Below are 21,374 nucleotides of genomic sequence, written 5' to 3'. Positions count from 1 at the left end.
AAGGCCCATAAAAGAAACACAGGAAATATGAATAAATCACACTATATTTCGGTTTATTGACCGAAATATAGTGTGATTTATTCATATTCCCTGTGTTTCTTTTATGGGCCTTTTTGAAAAAACATGTTAAACTGTTCGATTACAGTTATAAGTAAGACATACATATATATATATATATATATATATATATATATATATATATATATACATACGTACATATATATACACATATACATACATACATATATATATACACATATATATACATACATATATATACACATATACATACATACATATATATACACATATACATACATACATACATATATATGCACATACATACATATATATACATATACATATAAATATATATACATACATATATATATATACATACATGCATATACACGCATATACATACATATACATACACACATATATATATATATATATATATATATACATATACACATACGTAATATATATATATATATATATATATACACATATAGCCTACATATATATATATATATATATATATATATATATATATATATATATATATATATATATATATATATATATATCCGGAGAATTGTTCTTAAAACTCATTAAGGTCTACAATAAGTAATGTTGGTGGGGGATTAGTTTTTCGGTACATCCGTTTGTTTATTCCCAGAGTAATATGTGAATCAATCGACACCTGCATTGATTAGATCTCTACGTCATCTACAACAGATTTAGACCAGTGTGAAATTAAACTTGCATTATGTTTGAGATTTGAAAAGTTTTGAGTAGAGTAAAACTAAAGGGGCTGAACCTAATTCATTCCAAAATGCCCTTCACAAGTAGTTTTTTTTTTTTTCGAAAAACATAATTTTCCCCAAAAAAAATAATGTAACAGGGATTGTTCAATTCCAAACCTAATAATGATACATTAAAAACAATTTTCCAACGAATTTTACAATTATTAAACAAATCAAGACTAAAAACAATAAATACAATAAATATATGGAACACGAAAATTTCTCTTTTCTTTACCTGTAATTTGGAGAGTCGGTTGCCTAAGAGTAAAGTTGATGGCTGCCTGTTTAATGAACCCATATCTGACTTCCCAATTATCTTTCTCAATTCTACCGTGGCTCTCAGTATGGCACTTTTGTGTTTTGTCTTATCACTACCACAAGCCTTCTCCGGTCCCAATGTTTTTGAAAATACACCATAACAAATACAAAAATAAATAAACATCCCAAAAATTACTAGACTCTTTCGACTTCATCAGCACCTCCGTGAAAACTGATCATAACTATTCAGTGATTCAGTTCATAATAGTCCATGCTGTAAAGCCAAGGACTAACGAATACCAGGGTTACCGGACCGCCAACCAAAATAAGACCTTTACCGCGCAGCTGAGGTAGTGACGTAAGAAGTTATACGTCCATCAATATATTATGTTGTCAATAGTTTATAAAAAAAAAGGCTAGTAAAAAATACTGAATTGGAGGAACTTCGTACTATTTACACTTTCATTCTTCAACACGTAGCAAGTCCAGTAATATTTCGCAATACAATAAAATTATCCGAGAAATGTGGTGTCGATAAGTGGCTTTTTTGAGTCTAGTGTTGTTGAACTGCTTGTTCACCCTTTGCATACTTTAGTAGAGCGAACTTGATAATAAAAGGTATTAGTGGCTTATTTGAATAGATGAAACTCACAATTGTTAGTGATAAAGTTGCTATGCATGCACCCGCGCCCGCACACCCACCCACCCATATACGATATATATATATATATATATATATATATATATATATATATATATATATATATATATATATATGTGTGTGTGTGTGTGTGTGTGTGTGTGTCTGTGCGTGTTAATGTGCATACAACTCAAATGATCACGTGATATTCAAAGGAAAACAAACAATAGCACTAATAATTGTAACACTGAATCCTAACCAGCTTCGTCTATTTTCTGAGCGTCGCTATTTGTTTGAAGCCAAGGCCGCTTCCCATAACTGAAGATGGCTCTGGAGTAAAACAACTCTAAAATCACTGTCACAGTCAACATTTAGCTACTTAATTCTGGATGAACTCGTTTGCAGGAGGAACCTCCCAAAAGACTCATCACACACATCACCTGTCAAAACTTGATTGGAGCCGAGGGCCGTCACATGCCTGACTACCTGAGTGGCGCGCAGCGAATGAAGACTTGTAGATTTAAATGGTCGGGTGAACCTACCTTTCACACATCGTTAAGCTTTATTTCACAGGTGGAAAAGATGACCCTTTAATTTTATACACGGGACATCGGTACACCCAAACAGAAAGAACAAAGTTGAAAAGCTTGGTACAGAAAATGTATAAATTAAGGTTTGCTGATTTCCACAGAAATCAATATCAGTAAAAATGGTCTGCTACTCTGAAAACAGTATCCAAAATTATCTCTTATATCATGGGCTGTCAACGCAAGAGCACGTGCCCCACATAAAGTGATGCAATCGAACAAGGGATATTGAAAGTAAACAAAGTTATAGAATTTTTAGACTTTATTTTCATCCTATCTTTGTAGCGATACATGACTCCGGAACCACACACACTGGTTGCTGTTGTAGTGTCAGGTGGCCCTCGAGGGTTTTGCCTGTGAGTGATCGGGGACGTTTGACACTCGTTGGTCACATGACGTTCTAACAGTCTTTTGGTGATAAACTTAACCTGTGAAGGGTCAAATGGAAGATCAGGGGAGACCAGAATGACGTGGAGAGAGAGAGAGAGAGAGAGAGAGAGAGAGAGAGAGAGAGAGAGAGAATGGTCCACTCTTCCTCCAACCTCCTGGGGGGCTATTGGTTATTTGGCAACCAGTCGTAAATACTGCATAATTATGTACATCGTTAACCACATAGAATCCCAAAGCCCTTTAATAGGATGTGGATATTTATATCCTTGTCTTAGGATTTTCTCAGGTGGAGGAGAGGCCTCAAGCATCTCAAGTTTTATGCCATCTTATTTTAGGTAATCTAGCTATAACAGAGAACCAAAGAGATTACTATTTCTATATAACGGATGAGGTAATTTACTTCGCTCGTCTCCCCTTTCACTTCTGCATCTTCCCTGTCAGCGGTGTGAAAAATTAACATCGTTTTTCTACTAGATATTTTGTGACAAGAATCCATTGTCGTTAAAAAGATTTATACAGTAAACCTCTCTAAAATACATATACATATTATAAAGCTGCGGGAGCTCAATCAACACTCAAACACTGCCTATTTATAAAGGTTATAAAGCTCTTTTTTTATTAGTGGCTTAAAGTACAGTTTGGCTACGATACTTTGCACTCGAAGAGTGTAAAGTTTGGTAGAGTTCTCATAGTAATAAGGGTTATTCATCACTGTGCACGACCAATACAGACATACACACCCACGCACACGAGCCGCTCATGGACGCGAAAACGTTCATGCACACATACAAGTACAAGAGGACAGCTTTGCCAACATTAATGTAGTCAACAACATTATGCCATGATCATTCTTTAAGCATTTTGGAAGGGAAATACATTTTTTTTTTAAAGTAAGGACATAAGTTGCATCATTCGTTTCCAACATCCATTTTCACTTTACATGTAATTTTCTTCTTAGATTAGAGGGAAAAGAATGGGGAAAGGGGTTCATTACGCTCACTTTTTTCTTTGAAATTCACTTTCTTTCCATTTCTTTGTAGTTTTAAATTTACACACTTGAAAATATAACACAGGTGATTTGGAAAGTTTTACACATTATTTACAAGTTCACGTTTCTATATTGTTCACTTATCAAGGAGTAGCCAGCCACCATCCAAGACCGTGTAAAATGAGAGGTTGCGGTGTCAGTCTTTTTGTGTGTCTTTGATCTGCCGCTTCATATCCCGGTTCATCGTTATTCAACTCGTGTTATCATGAGTGTTTTGTGTCTTCTCAAAATACCGTTGAATGAAGATGTAAAAAGAATAACAGTATCTACGTTTAAGAAGCAATGGATGTTAAGGCATGTGTGTATAAGCAAAGGTAGAGGGAATGATAAGTGAGATGAATTTGAACACACGGGAAGAAAAGATGAAGAATGTATTTTCTCATAGGAAATGAAGCCGCTGTTGTTTTTTGGAGTTATTATTAGGCATATGCCAAATTCTAACCTTTTGTTATTATGTTCTTTGCTAATGGCATTTATTTTTTCTTATTTTTTAGAAAAAATAGTATGCTACAGTGAACACTACCACTAAACTAACACAGTTTTTTTTTTAAGTTGGAGGTTAGGCTGTGCAAAGAAATTGGTGGTAGCTAAAGTGAGAGCTAAGAGCAGCTACATCTTTGAATGAACTGCCACTGATTTTGTTACTTTGTTCATTTATACTTTTCTATTCCTTTATGTCATTGTTTCACTCAATAATGTTATGTGAGGCTGGACTAGATGGATCATAAATGTTATTGCTGTCAGTTGGTGGGCTGTGTGAAGAAGCACTGGAAGGCGCTATAGAAGGGGAAGAATTTACTAATGCAGGTGTCATAGCAGTTGGGACGATGCAGCCTGACTGGCGGCTGGATGCTGTAGACAGGTTGAAGGATTGGCTGAAAACAGGTAAAGTATTACTAAGCACATGAGCGAATGAAGATGAAGAAGAAGAAGAATTAGAAGAAGAAGAAGACAGTGAAGCTATGCTTTTGAAAGAAGACGATGGTGCAGTACCAGAAGGAAACGCTTGTACTGGAGGTCCTGGCGAAGAAGCTGTGGTGCTTACGAGAGCCATGAGTGAACTAGCTGTTGTAGCAGTAGGGAATAAGGGTGCTGCTGCCAGTGCAGCTGCAGAGAATGAAGATGATGAAAGAGAGATATCATCTGAAGGAGACACCTCAGAGGATCTGGCTGGATCATGGGAAGAAAGTGGTCCCAAAGGATAGATACGAACTGACGTCATGGTGGGTGAAGAGGACGGGGAGGAATGCAGGGCAGCTGTAGCCAAGGATTTCTCCGAGGTAGCATCTGAAGGCATGAGTGGAAGGGATGATGGTGAAGAGGATGATGATGATGATGATGACATGAGATTTTGGATGGAGATGATAGAGTGAGAGAGGCTGCCAGCATTACTGTTATTCTTGGCATTAGTGTCACTGGAAGGGAGATGCGATGAGCTCATGGTCGGTTTGGAAGCGAGACGCTTGGGTTCGGGTGATGATGGACTGGTTTTGCTCATCGCACAGAGGTTATCATCTATAGTGCCCAGAGAAGAAGGAGGCGACGGCCTTGTAAGTCCAGATTTGGAAGGTGCAGGATGTGGAGCATTGGCAGAGTGTGCAGAAGTGATGCCATCTCTCGTTGCAGCTGGGGATTCTGCAAAACGAGCTGAAGGGGGGACAGAGGATGTAGGAGTATGTGTTAATGTGGTGGTGGTAGTGAGGACTGGGGAGGGAGGGTTGCTGGCGGTTAGCTATGGCGGAGTTGGTGGTCACAAATGAATAGGACGTAGATCTTCAGGTGACACACTCTGGGAGCATTGGGGACATTCTGTCTTGATACCCTACAAGTGCAAAAAAGAAAATAAACATGATAATACTTTTTTATATCTTATAACAATAAAACATCACACACACATGCACATATATATATATATATATATATATATATATATATATATATATATATATATATATATATATATATATATATACAGGTGTATGCATGTATGTGTAGATACGTGCTTAGCTACACGGTCAAGTGCATAATGGTTTTTATTTTCAATCAAATCTTTAATCACAATCCATCTAACAAAGATTATCAAAAGCAATTAAACTTACTAAAGAATGTCCCCAGCACGCTTCACACATCACATGCCAGCAAACTACGGATACGGCCGGTCGATCATACTCGGTCTGTAAGGCAGGGAAAATAGAAGTTAATACACAGGCATTGTGTCTTTTCTAAATAGTTTGAATACAAGAAAACTTCCGTAAGGTAATACTTTATGTTATATCAAGAACAAGATATTTATAACATTTACTGCCAAATTTGAGGTTCTTAGCCACGAAATTAGCTTTGAAACAAGGGATAGCAGTTGTTTTTTAAGATTATTAAGAGAGATTTGGTGAAGATTTATTCCTCGTAAAGACTTACCTGACAAACTAAACAGAGAAACTTCGATGGCTGTGCACCATCTCTCTCCAGCACTCGCACCTTCTCCTTCAGAGCCTCTAACTCAACGTTCATTGGTTCCACTCTACTTCCACCGTTCCCTCCTTCAGCGGATTCTAAGACACCTGCTCCGGCACCACCTCCGCCAGCGCCACTGGCATTACCCATCTCCGTGTCGCCATTGCGATCTCCGGGTCCATCCCGGTGGCGATCTGGGGAAGATTACATGCACCAAGATTAATATAGTGACATACGCAAGTGCATAAGCAGCTTAGAAATTACCTTTTGTTATCAAAGACAAACATTTCGCAACTAGCATACGTGACCCGTCAAAAATGACGGCTATATATTTAAATAGATATGCACACACACTCACCCCCTCTCACCAGGGTATGACTATTCCCTACTCCCTATCCGAGAGATGGGGAGACCTGAACGTGACCAGAGATATCATCATCATCATCAATTCCTCCTACGCCTATTGACCCAAATGGCCTCAATTAGATTTCGCCAGTCGTCTCTATCTTCAGCTTTTAAATCAATACTTCTCCATTCATCAAGTGTGACTTCACGCTTCACAGCCCTCAGCCATGCAGGCCTGGGTTTTTAAACTCTTCTAGTACCTTGTGGAGCATAGTTGAAAGTTTGGTGAACTAATCTCTCTTGGGAGTGCAAAGAGCATGCCCAAGCCATCTCCATCTACCTCTCACCATAATCTCATCCACATACGGCACTTGAGTAATATCTCTTATAGTTTCATTTCTATTCCTGTCCTACTATTTAACTCCCAACATTCTTCTGAGGGCTTTGTTCTCAAATCTACATAATCTGTTGGATATTGTTTCATTGTCATACCACGATTTATGACCATACAGTAACACATATCTCATTAAACTGATATATAGCCTGATTTCCAAATGTAATTTCAGGCGATTTGATTTCCAAATTTTACTTAACCTAGCCATTGTCTGGTTTGCTTTTTTTCAATCGTGCATTAAACTCTACTCCTGAAGACCCTGTATTAGAGGCCATAATTCCTAAATATATAAATGATTCCACCTCATTAATGCATTTTCCTTCCAATGATATTTCATTTTCCATTGCATATTCCGTTCTCATCATCTTTCTTCTATTTGTCTTAAGCACAACTTCATGTCCTGTGGCGGTTTTTTAATAAGGACAGCATCATCAACATACTCTAGGTCAGCTAATTTCCTGTTACCAATCCAGTCCAATCCTTCTCTGCCATCCTCAACTGTTCTATGTATTACAAAATCCCTGAGGAGGATAAACAACATAGGTGACAACATATTCCCTTGACATACTCCACTGTTCACTGGAAATTTATTTAATAGGACTCCATTAACATCAACTTTGCACTTGCTATTCTCATGAACAGACTTAAACGAATTTACATATATAAGAGGAACTCCATCATAACGCAGGACTCTCCACAAAATTGGCCGGTACACACACTATCAAAGGCTCTTTCATATTTCACAAATGCCATCAAAAGTGGATTTCTATATTCTACACATTGCTGTATATGTCTTAAAATGAAAATTTGGTTAGTAAAACTTTTACCTTTTCAAAATCCTCCTTGTTCATCTCTCAGGTTTTCATTAATCTTTCACTCTAGTCTCTTTAGTATGAGCATACTACTGTATATATTTTCATGACAAGTGACGTAAGTGGGATGCCTCTGTAATTATTGCTATTATTCAGATCTCTCTTTTTTTTTTCCAACACTCCTAGCTTTCATTCATCATGTTTTGCCTCTTCGTGCCACATATTATAAAATAATCTTGTAAGTATTCTGGGAGTCACTTCATTCTCGGCCAAAATCCTCTCAGACAGTTATTCCATCGTATCCAGGGGCTTTCCATCTCTTGAGTTTTTTTTTTAATGCCAGCTTCGACTTCAAACACTAAATTCATTCATGCGCACATCAAGGTCTTCCTCGGCTTCAGGTAAATCGATCAAATTATTCCCTTCATACTTCCTATTCATGACCTGCTCCATTTAACGTTGCCTTTCTTAATCCTCTGTTGTTATAACAGATCTATCCCTCTTTTTGATGGGTATATGGTTCTTCTTTGTTGCCCCATTATATATATATATATATATATATATATATATATATATATATATATATATATATATATATACAGTATATATATATATATATATATATATATATATATATATATATATATATATATATATTACTTATCAGTCACAAAACTGCACGTGACATATATTAAAGGGTAAAATCCACAGGAAACAGGAAAGGAAAAGACCAGGTACCTGGTCTTTTCCTTTCCTGTTTCCTGTGGATTTTACCCTTTAATATATATATATATATATATATATATATATATATATATATATATATATATATATATATATATATATATATATACATACACACAAAATCATCGCATCCTACGCCTATTGGCACAAAGGGCCTCAGTTAGATATCGCCAGTAGTCTCTATCTTGAACTTTCAATTCAATATCTCTCTCTCTCTCTCTCTCTCTCTCTCTCTCTCTCTCTCTCTCTCTCTCTCTCTCTCTCTCTCTCTCTCTCTCTCTATATATATATATATATATATATATATAATATATATATATATATATATATATATATATGGTCCTACCAGTAATAACTTATGCATCAGAAGCTTGGAAACCTCATAAAACCTTAAAACATAAGCTAGTTAAAACTCAAAGAACTATGTTAAGAACAATGATGAAGATAACACTAAAAGACAGTAAAAGAGCAACATGGATACGAGAGCAAACTAAAGCAAAGGATATTTTAGCAAAATGCAAGAAAAATAAATGAACATGGGCTAGACATATAATGAGAATGACAGACAATAGGAAGAGAAGACGAAGGATTGACGAACCAAGAAAGTTTGCAGGTGGGGGTCAGCACAGAAAAACCGTAAACAGAGTTAAGTGGAAGGACTAAATGTCTGAGGCCTTTGTTCTTCAGTGAACTAGTAACGGCTGATGATATATATATATATATATATATATATATATATATATATATATATATATATACATATATATATATATATATATATATATATATATATATATATATATATATATACACTTGCTCTTTATTATATAGGGGAGATTGTTTTGACTTTCATGGTATTTTTTCTTAGATTTGAAACTTCAGCTAGACGAGCGACTATTAGAAACAAAATGATGATGTCGCTGGGGGAAAATTGCTAAGCTTCCATATGAGAATGTTATTTTTGCAGCAAAACACTAGAAATGAAGTGCGTTGTTGGAGGAGAGCGGCAGAGTTATTGAGCATGTCACATAAAAGGAAGAGGCGTGTCCATCTACGGTATAAGATCCGTTACATCGTGTTCTAAGGTCCGTAACATGACTCTTTGATGGGTATGATAATCTTTTGCGCAGGATTCGATTTCCAGCCTTGGATTCACGGTAGCTATGTGTTGGGTAAGATATTATAGGTGGATATAAAGGATGGGTCATAATTTGTATCCTATGTTAATTAATCGACACGTGTGTTAAATACATCACTGCTTTGGAGACATAATACAAGATAAAAAAGAAAATAGCAAAAACTATGATTAAGTCGTTGTGCCTTAGTATTAAAGAAATATGGAACCTCTGTATTTAACACTAATTTGAATTTCAATATCGTTTTATTCTTAATATAAGATGTGTGTCCACAATGAGATGGTGACTCGAGATTCTAACCCATGGGAAACAAAATGGTGGTACATAGTTCTAATCCTAATTTTTTGTAAAGTATTTTTTTTTTCGTTTTACAATATAATGAATATTTTAATATACAGGCCGCAGTTAGTTTTGATTCATTAGAAATCACAGTATTATATTATGAAATGCTTGATGAAAACAAACTTTCTGTGCAAGAGTAACTGAAAATCAGAAGACTAAGAAAAAGAAGAAAAAAAAAACTCTTGGTATGAGAGTCAAAATAACAGACTGACCTGGGAGTTGTGAAGGAGGCCTTAGCATGGAGGACACTCGGACACGCCGTTGACCGCACCACTCGTACTCCTCGTAGGGAGGTCCGTCCCCTTCGACGTCGACGACCACCTCCTCCTCGGCACCACCACCCTGCAGAACACCACACCTCATAAGTTCTCCACACTGTGGCAGAGAGAGAAGTTGGAAAATTTAGTCGGTTAGTTTCAGATAATGATTACAGAAACTTGACATAACATTCATGATGTCTACGAAGATCTCAGATATTCGATGTCCTTCTACCTAAAAAGAAGGATTTTATTAAGGTGAAAGTCGGGCTGGGGGTAACCAAAGAGATGTATGCTGGGAATTAAAAGACAGATGGTATGTGAAGAAGCATATTAGTTTTCTAAATATTTAACAATGTCATGAACATTAATTTACCAAGAAATAAGAGAAAATCATAGCACTGGATAGCCATCATCATGGTGATTTAATATCTTAGCCTGGAGATGTATCAGAAATAAAATTGCCGTTTGTCTTATCACTATTGCAATCCACAAGAAGACGATAAAAAAAAAAAATCTCATAATAAATTACACAGAAAATACATTTCGAAAGTTTGTGCGAAAACCTTTCAAGAGAGAATCTATAAAGGGAAAAACTTTGAAATAAGAATAGACTTTCATTAAAGAAATTCAAACAGCTTATATTTTTGCATGTAAGAATAATCAATAACATTTATGGTCATTCATTTTTATAAGTTCCCATTCACATAATTGACTTATTTATGACACGCATAAAAAGGTTTATCACAATTATGTAAAAAAACACTTCCGAAATTGTTGGCATACATTTCATGGTTTCCGAAGCACAAACACTAAACTGTATTAATAATCAAAATCATTATGTCGGTGATTACGTCCATGTTGAAAATATAACTATGATTAATGATTCTACAAAAGCAATTGAATGTAATTAAATTTTTATCAGTGGCTGGCAGTAATGAACATGCGAGCAATTCCCAGTTCATAATTAATACCAAGGAGAAAGGAATTTCACATTTATACGTTAATAAAATGATTTATAATGTTTAGTTGAATTTTTAATCAAAAGAAATGAGAGCAACATGGAGTGAAGGAATGGATATTTATTACCCTTTTAGTAAATATGGAAATCAAGAAAATAGATAGTCTCATGAGAAACACAAATAAAGACATCAAGGCCGATTGTTTAAACACTTATAAATCAAATTTGTGACACTGAAAACACGATATAACTACATATACTCATCTCAACAGACACCAACAAAAATAACAGCAATTATATTTTGCAAAGAAAATACTCTATTTTTGGGACTTTTTCGAATTTATTACACGCAAGCGTCGATCGAAATGTTACGATTTATACTTTAAAACATGTAAAGTATTAAGTGGAAAGTAAACCCTGCTTAACACCAATTTATTGCACTTTACATTGTATAAATTATGTAAAGTAAAACTTACTTCTTAACAATTTATTACATTAAATGATATTTCGTAAAAGTGAAAATTCTCGTGCTCATGAAACTGGGGAAGAAACACCATCGAGAAAAAAAAAAATCTGAAAGAATATCACTTACTCTGCGAAGACACGACTCTACGTGGCTGTGTAGGTCTTCAGCAGTGGCGGCCGACACCCTTTCCCCACACACGGGACAGGCTGGACCGCATTCGTCCCCTCGACCGGACCTTCGCTTCTTGGCCCGTAACCGCATCTGACGATTTGCCCGTACTCGTTGGTATGTCTGAGGAGTAATGTAAGTAAACTCTGTTTAACTCAAGGTGGTTTACGAACGTATGACAATGATAAAATGGAATATCTACCAGGATTATGGTACATATTTTACACAAAAAAACGTATGCATGTGTATATACAAACACAAACACAGATATAAATATATATATATATATATATATATATATATATATATATATATATATATATATATATGTGTGTGTGTGTGTGTGTGTAGGTGTGTGTGTGTAAAAATTTACGGATACAGACTGACATTGAAAAACAAGCAGGCGGGAGAAGGACATATCTGAGGACTTCGTCCTGCAGTGGACTAGCAATGGCTGATATATATATATATATATATATATATATATATATATATATATATATATATATATATATATATATATGCTGGGATGAGGATACAAAAAAAAATACGATGTAATTTTAAAAACACTGATTTTGACTTATGGAATTTTTAATGATAGATCGACCTTATTGGTCTAATGAGATAAAATTTACTTGTATTTAAAAAGCATAAAGAAAATAAGAGTGGCAAATATTAAAGATGTATTAAATCAAATCTGCTAGAAATTATGGGCTTAAAATGTTCCTTCCTCGTGACTGCATCTTTATTTTCGAGCAGGTTTCGAAGACTTCCCCTTTAGAATTCCTTAGGGATATCATCTACCAGATCATATTAATGAAAAATAGGTCAAACTTCATAATTTGCTCTTGGGTCAAGATTCAGCGGTAACCCTGAGACGCGGTAAGCATATGAAGTTGCAGTCCATTTTAATCTTGCCGTTTCTTCTTGATTTCTGTTTTCTTTTCCCGTCGGCAAAAGATGAATAAGGAGGAGGGAGGGGAAGGGAGAAGGCAGAGGATGCGATAACTGATATCCTTACATTCCAGTTATATCCTTACAAGTGCTGACCTGGTGTAAAGAAGATCTTTGGCTGTGGTTAGCAGCATTCCACTGTTACATACGACAGCACTTTAACCTTCCTTCCATACACAATTTCGAACAGATACTTTCTATATCATGGTCGTTTGTAACTTCATTGACAAGATGAAAATACGTATAATAGATACTTTTCTCTTATTCTATTTCTTTCTCGTTTGTCGGTGAAGTATAAAAATGCAGCCAGAAATCTGAACAGTGCTTATCCTACATTCTCTTCTCATACAGTTATACAAGTTCGAGGGTCCTTTGGATTTGATAAGGAATGAAAGATACATGGCTGAAGGGAGTATGTTTCACAGTAAAGGCATTACAGTGATTCTCATTTTTCGTGGTCTCAGACTCTACAGTATACATAAATGCGTGCATGTATGTATGTGTGTATATATATATATATATATATATATATATATATATATATATATATATATATATATATATATATATATATATATATACTGTATATATGTACATACATACATTTTAATTTTTGTACGTATATGTAAATATAAATTTCTACATCTATATGCAAACATCTATATAAATATATATATATATATATATATATATATATATATATATATATATATATAGAGAGAGAGAGAGAGAGAGAGAGAGAGAGAGAGAGAGAGAGAGAGAGAGAGAGAGAGAGAGAATGAGAATATGTGCAAGAGTAATCTTAAACAAGTAAATAGAAATCGGAAAAATTAGTTATCAATAATAAAATGGATGATGGAAGAACGGAAATGGTGAAGTTATATAATTATCTGGGAGTAAATTTAACAGATAGTGAGAGGTGAGGAGGTTAAAATTCACAGAACAGGTGATGAAAAAATGTTGTAAGATGTGAACATAGTACTTATAATACCTGTGGAAACAAAGGTTGTTAAGCTAACTCTCTTTTATGAATGTGACTGTAGATGCTGAGTGAATGAAAGACAAAAGGCTGAAGCTGTTGAGATGATCTTTGGAAATAATTGTGGGGAAAGAAGAATTGATAAAGTGGAAAATATGAGGTATGTAAAAGCGCTGGAAACAATTCTTCTTCACCCAAGGGGTTAACTACTGCAATGTAATTGTTCAGTGGCTACTTTCGTCTTGGTAAGGGTAGTAGAGACTCTTTAGATATGGTAAGCAGCTCTTCTAGGAGAAGGACACTCCAAAATCAAACCAATGTTCTCTATTCTTGGGTAGTGCCATAGCCTCTGTACCATGGTCTTCCACTGTCTTGGGTTAGAGTTCTCTTGCTTGAGGGTACACTCGGGCACACTGTTCTATCAAGTTTCTCTACCTCTTGTTTTGTTAAAGTTTTTATAGTTTATATAGGAAATATTTATTTCAATGTTACTATTCTTAAAATATTCTATTTTTCCTTGTTTCCTTTCCTCACTGGGCTATTTTCCCTGTTGGGGCCCCTGGGCTTATAGCATCCTGCTTTTCCAACTAGGGTTGTAGCTTAGCATTTAATAATAATAATAATAATAATAATAATAATAATAATAATAATAATAAAGGTTGACAGGGGAAGGAATCATTCAGAGTACTTTGAGATGGTTCGGTCAATTGGAAAGAATGAAGACAAGAAGTTATTGAAAAATGGTTTATAATTCAGAAGAGCTGAGAGGTAGGAGGAGAACGTTTTAAAGGGTATGATAGATAAATTAACACAAATTGCAAAGGAAGGACTTGGATATCCTAGAAGCGTAATAGCATATGTCAGATAGGTAAAGGATGCAGCATTAGTAGGGGCATTCAATGTGCTACTAATAAGACTTCAGGTGTTTGAAGTAATTAAGCAACTAAATAGTGAATGTTATGTAGTGTTACCTTAGGACCACCCACTTCTAGAAAAAATATTCCAATGCATACACACACACACACACACACACACATATATATATATATATATATATATATATGTGTGTGTGTGTGTGTGTGTGTATGTGTGTGCAAATTTCTACCTCGAATCGAGATCCAACCTAGTCTCTTCAAAAGGAAGGCAAGGTAACTAGCGTACCAGTTATACCAGCAGGAGCCATGAAAGAAATTGAATCCTAAATGTTAACATCATTTCTTGGTTTATTCCTTACTTTCTAACCAACCAGCTGACCAAATTAGTAACATTTAATTCAAATTATTCCCCATTAAGTTAATATGTGATGAAAATCAATACATTACTATAATGATTATTTACGATACGAGATTAATTATGACGATGAGCTTGATACAAGAGGTGAGAGAGAGATTGCATAGATAATCAAGGTATGCTAAAGGACGACTCTACGAACGAAAGTAGCCTACTGTCATGAGACACACACACACACACACACACACACACACACACACACACACACACAAACAAACAAGTTTCTCGACACCAACAAGACGTTTGTTGCCTCAAAATCCCAACAAAAGGGTTAAAGTTAATAAAAAGCCCAATCATGAAAAAAATACTCGCATGAATGTCAGTCGTACATAAATGACACAAACTAATAACAATAGTAAAATCAGATAGAAATGCCCATAAAACAGAATACGACAACGTTCATAACCAGTGGTAAATAATTTCCTTATAAGGGCAATAGTGATGTACGAGACCGTAAAAAAACATAGGGGATATTATCGCTAAATACATCGTCAAGGAGTGGACAAACAAAAGACTTTATAAGGGGTGAGAAAGTACAGATTATTTATTTATAAGAACATTTGTGATAGATAATAGAAAAAAGGAAAAGTTACATGTGCATGCCTGGTCACCGGGGGCCTTGAAAGCTTGAAAACTCTTATTGTAGAATCTATACACGTGACGTGGATTGTTGGGAATGTCTAAATAAAATTTAGACTGTTATAAAAAACAATGTTATATAACTTTGTAAGTGAAATATTCGTGTAATTACGAAGGAATGTTGCTGCCTCTGATGAAGTGGAGTTATATATAATTTTGCAAGGATAGCGAAGTGGTATTGTCTGTGACCAGGAATACCTTCTTATACTGGAGAAAATGAAGAAAGTATAAAAATGTTTGTATTAAAGAAAAAAAAAAGGTAAGATCATAAGGTAAATGGAAGCTCGATACATGAATGTTAGTATGGATTAGATAATGGCAGAGTAGATGTGATTGACTTTTCTTTCTTAAATAAATATTACTGGTAATAGAAACTCGGATAAAAGGTGAATCGAGGCAAGAAACTTGGGGAGAACGTGAGAAGTGCAAAGATGGAGACTATGAGAGATCTATCTTCTTACCCCTTCCTAAAGGGGAGTGGAGATATTGAAGGAGACTCACGAAAACAGAAAATGGTTTGAAGGCGTAGAGATGAAGCATGGGAAATATTGATAAAGCAGAAAGGGTAAAGATATACATAAAGAATTTTTTTTTTTTATCAATTTATTCTGCCAGGTTTTAAATATTGATCTCAAGACTATAATCTTATATTGTTGAAAAAACCTAGAGGTTTCCTAAATTACGAATTCTGAATCTTTGCCGTCCAAATATTACAAACTTATAGTTTTTTTTAGTAATACTGATTTTCCAAAATATTACTTTCTGATTTTTCTAGAGTATAACATCCATCACGTAGTACTAAATATACATAAAATTCCAAGAGTTTTGCAAGTTTCAATGCGCGTAGTGATCTACAATTTTTAGTCCCGATGTAATCAATTTGTGGAATTATTTTTCTTATTATCTAATTGAATCGGTCAAACTTCAGAAGCTGAAATTTGTTTTAAAATATTTTTGAGCAGATTGGCTTGAGTTTAGTTTCATAATTTACCTGTCATGTATCTATTATTCCTTATAATTTTGCTTTTATAATCTATTCTTTATTTTCCAATTACTTTTCCATTTTAAGCATGCTCGTCTTTATTCGATTATACAAATATTCCATCACAGTTTATTGAAATATGGTAGAAAGGTTCTCCGTGGTCCCCTACAGGTAATGTTCACCCTCATTGCCATTAATCGGTCATAAAAACATTGCAGAAATCGTAAAAGGAACCCCACAAAAGGTCTCCTTAAAACGCAATAATCAAAACATACCTGTCTATAATTCCCAAAGACAGAACTTTTCCTAAAGGACAGGTTACAAATAACTTATATAAAATCTGATTTCAGCCATGATTAGTCTGAAAGGGGTATTAGAAATATTGCCCAAGTCCTACATAATGACATATGGCTCAGATGAGTATAAGGTCAAAAGGAAAAAAATTCCACAGCCCTTGTCTCGGCAAAAGGTTAAATTTCTGCTATTTTTTCTGATGATTCTACGCTATTCTTTTATTACGAGTAATGACCATTGCAGCATTTAGGATATATAATGGATAATTAATATCATTATTATCATTATCTATGACTGGCGAAATCTAACCGAGGCTCTTTGCGTCAATAGGCGTAGGATGAGATGATGATGATGATGATGATTATTAATTATAATAAATTACGGTAAATCCATTAATTTTCCCACCTAGATTCTAGATTCTATAGGGAGAAAAGAGCAGAGACACAAATAAACATGGATACGAAATGAGAGAGAGAGAGAGAGAGAGAGAGAGAGAGAGAGAGAGAGAGAGAGAGAGAGATCAACGATTCAGTCTAATATTCGAAATAATGCACCATGCATATCTAGAAAAACAGCTCGTTACAGCAGGACTGGAAAAGGGAAACTGGTTAAATCAAACAACAAGACCACCATTGCTATTCCGAGCCTAATTGGAAGATTGGAGGTGCTATACAATTTAGATCTAATCGCCGAACTCTTACGGGTCGGTTTTAGAATTGAGTATTTTTTGGACATGCATGAAACGGCGGAGGTTATTAGGGCCGTCATAATAATGGTAGAAGAGGCAGTTTTATAGAGCAGGTGGTAAAGGAAAAGAGCACGAGCGAGGTAGAGAGAGAAAGAGAGAAAGAGAGAGAGAGAAAATAAAAAGAGGGTAAGTGGTTTTAACAAGGGTCGGCCGACCTCCACACCTCGCTCGCCGGGTGTCAATAAAACCATAAAACTAACGATATGATCTTCCCGTCCTCAAAAATCGTTTGGCCAACACCATATTTCAATTTACTACGAATAATTTCCATGCTGAGTCACTCATTCCCTCGGGGACAATATCAATAATACCTCCTCATAAAGAATTATTACATAAGGCGAATCACGACACGTTATTCATTCTACCTTCTGTGGTGTAATTCTTGTAGAGTACAGCACCGCTTAAGGAGAGAGAGAGAGAGAGAGAGAGAGAGAGAGAGAGAGAGAGAGAGAGAGAGAGAGAGAGAATCTTAGCAAACTGCTAAATGTTAGTTGTAAATCTCTGAATGTTTAGACTTTTATGGTAAGATTCAAATGGAGGAATGACGGCTATAATAAAAGGAAAAAAAAAATCGGGATCTCGTTACTACCGCCTCGGTTGTATACATACCGAAGTAACCTTTTAGATGTGTCCCACAAAGTATCTTTTAAGGATTCTCCATTTTTTTTTCTCTTTCCGTTTTCTTGAGTGTTCTCATCTAAATACAAATCGATTCTGGTTGATAATCTGCTTAAGGAATCTCAAAGGTTTAGCGCTTCGTTTCTCTACTGTATAAAGTTTTATTAGCAGGTTGTACTTTTTCATGAACGCCATAAAGCAGCTTTGCATACTTGGATACGACCGCAGTCAATTAGACTCGACGGTAGATCTGACAATGAAATCATGCCCATTGTTCGTGAATGAATAAGAGGTGGGAATCAATTGGGACAATGACATCTGTTTTGCCCCTTTACGCTCTCCGCTAATTCTGTGAAGGTGGGGAAGGAAGAAGAGATTGTGTGACAGAAAATGTCTGTACAGAGTACTGTAATACATAAAAGATTTGACATAACCTAACAATAGCAATAAATTGAATGAGGGTTATATTTTACTGCATAAAACTATTAATGAAGAGTATAATAGTATAAATGTATTAAAGAGGAAAACTTCTAATAAGGAAGATTAAAATAGATATGATAAAAATGGGTAGTGGTTTATAACAACAAATATTAATGAAAAGTATTAAAGATAATGGAAAGAAACATTATAAAATATATTTTATTAAAGAAAAAAACATATAATTAGGAAGGATTTTGCAATTAAGAAGAAATTTCTGAATAAAAATTAGTAATGCAGACCGACTAAATCACAGTATTTAGTTAGCTACCTCCAACTGAATAGAGAAGAACCCATAAAAAAACCTAGCTAACCACTCGCTTGAAGTAGTCGAAGTACCGAATCCACTACATTCACATTAAAAATCTCTCTCTCTCTCTCTCTCTCTCTCTCTCTCTCTCTCTCTCTCTCTCTCTCAAGATTTTATTTTCTTAGCCGAGTGGTGTGAGACTTTTGGCTTTCAGTTACAAAACTGACACCTTCCTCATACGTGTTGTTCATTGAAGCTAAGCTGATACTGCCAGACTTTTATAAGCAGTTAGAGCATTGGAGAGAGAGAGAGAGAGAGAGAGAGAGAGAGAGAGATTCGGCATACACCCAGCTACGCAACATCCAATTGGGTCCTCTTTACAACCCATCCGTGGTATTTTACGATCTCCTGCCGACGCAAGGTGTGAGTCGGGATATTATTGGGGTGCAACAGGCTTTCTCTTTCAGTGGCTGTTTGCCGCTGCTTTTTTTTAGGTTTATCTCTCACAGGGAAAAAATAAGCTTTACGTGTTTAGCATATACAGAGAATATTGGTTTTCTGTAGAATGTACGCTTCAGACAAGGCACATCTGGTACTGATAATGGAAAAATAATAACCGGATTCTAATTAAAAATAAAGAACACACTATATTTTGCTAAAGGGAAAATAACATTCCTTAATCAATATGAATATGTGATATAGGAAGATGGGAGTCTTAGCTTGATCAAAAAATTTATTATAACAAGGTGGTCTTTTAATTTAGACCGTGATCTGGAAAAAGATAAAGACGGAATCTTATAAAGCTTGAAAGGGTTATCTAAGAGGCTAAATATTTAGATTTTCACGGCTATGCCCTACAGGAAAGGGAGAAAATAGGTCCGAATACAAGAAATTGCCAAAATCTAACAGTAATAATGAACCATCCAATAAAGATTTCCATAAAAACATTTGAATTTTCTTAACAGTTTTAGTAAAGGCTTGTTATAAATAAACTTATAGGAGGTAAAAATATAGTAATATTGCCAAAGAAAAAAACTAGAAAAAGCAAATAAAACATTAGTCTGCTGAGAAAGAATCATAAAAGGTTCACGATGCAAAACTTCTTGAAGGTGTTAATTGTATCAAATCTAAAAAAAAAAATATCCAAAAGAGAGAGAGAGAGAGAGAGAGAGAGAGAGAGAGAGAGAGAGAGAGAGAGAGAGAGAGAGAGAGAATTTACGAAAATGCTATAAGTAATTCTACTTTTTCAAAAACCTTGTCAAACTCACATCCCATCCTGGATCTCTGACGCGGACGTGATGAGGGAGATGCGGGCTGAGGGGCGAAGAAGCGGCCACACTCGTCACCGTTGAAGATGAAGGCGTGGGCGTAGTTGTTGTGGAGGTCGTAGATGTGGTAGACGTGGGTGTCCTTTGTGATAGTGGGCGTGATTGTGGGAGACGCGCTAGTTTTTCCAATTCGAGGCTAAAGTGGCTCTCTAATTCGCCTGGGCGTAGAGTGACCCCACACACAGGACACCATGACTCGCCCGGGCGGGGTTTGCGGCCTGAAAAGAAAACAAATTAAGTGAATCAAGTATCAGCGACGTCTTCATATCATAAAAAAGTTTCACTAAATACAGGCACTACTACTACTACTACTACTACTACTACTACTACTACTATCATTATTACACTAATAACTGTAATAGTGCTAAGGGATTCTATGTCGTAACTGACCATGTTCTTTGTTTAATCACGACATCCAATCGCTTTACACTAATCTATTACTTGAAGAAACAATCGAAATAATTATTATACAGTACATATAATAATAATAATAATAATAATAATAATAATAATAATAATAATAATAATAATACGACGATCAAGTACCCAACATTCAACTCGGTTGATTGAAGGATCAATTTGAAATGTTTTTTCTATTGCTATTATGGACTGAGTGAAAAAATCCCAAAATATAGACGGTAGCAGTGAAAAGACAATTACATAACCAGGCCAAAAGAATCACTTACACCTAGTCTATGTGGAATAATTTTCAGATTTCAAACTATTCTATATGCCCAAGAGTAACAATTGGGAAAGTAGCGCAGCGAGGAGAAGGAAAGGAGAGACAAACTATAAACCCTAACCGAAATAAAAACAATAGGAAATTAGATAATTTCCATTTTAAATAAGCACCAAATAAACTATGAAGCGAGACTTGCGTCTCATAAATATTAGAATCGAAGTGGTAAGCATCGTTCATCATATTTGATGACAGCTGCAATAAAGAAGTCAAACGGGGTAGAAATGTGATCAAGTATCGTCACGTTTGCAATGTTAATTTACTTCAA

The 21,374-nt window shown here is 35.2% G+C and overlaps 1 protein-coding gene and 1 pseudogene across 1 annotated transcript; both read right to left on the bottom strand.

Moving 5' to 3' along the window:
• Positions 1-4,417: 4,417 nt before the first annotated feature.
• On the bottom strand, positions 4,418-5,230 carry LOC137631906 (uncharacterized). The gene has a single exon (XM_068363910.1). It carries the CDS (start codon positions 5,228-5,230, stop codon positions 4,418-4,420), a length of 813 nt encoding a protein of 270 aa, XP_068220011.1.
• Positions 5,231-5,415: 185 nt separating this feature from the next.
• LOC137631763 (E3 ubiquitin-protein ligase RNF220-like) overlaps positions 5,416-21,374 on the bottom strand; it is a 180,695-nt pseudogene continuing 164,736 nt past the window's right edge.

Source organism: Palaemon carinicauda, chromosome 40 (assembly GCF_036898095.1).
Source record: "Palaemon carinicauda isolate YSFRI2023 chromosome 40, ASM3689809v2, whole genome shotgun sequence".
Lineage (NCBI taxonomy): Eukaryota > Metazoa > Arthropoda > Malacostraca > Decapoda > Palaemonidae > Palaemon > Palaemon carinicauda.
Note: the sequence above shows the minus strand (reverse complement) of the source record. Positions and strands in the feature narration are given on the sequence as shown.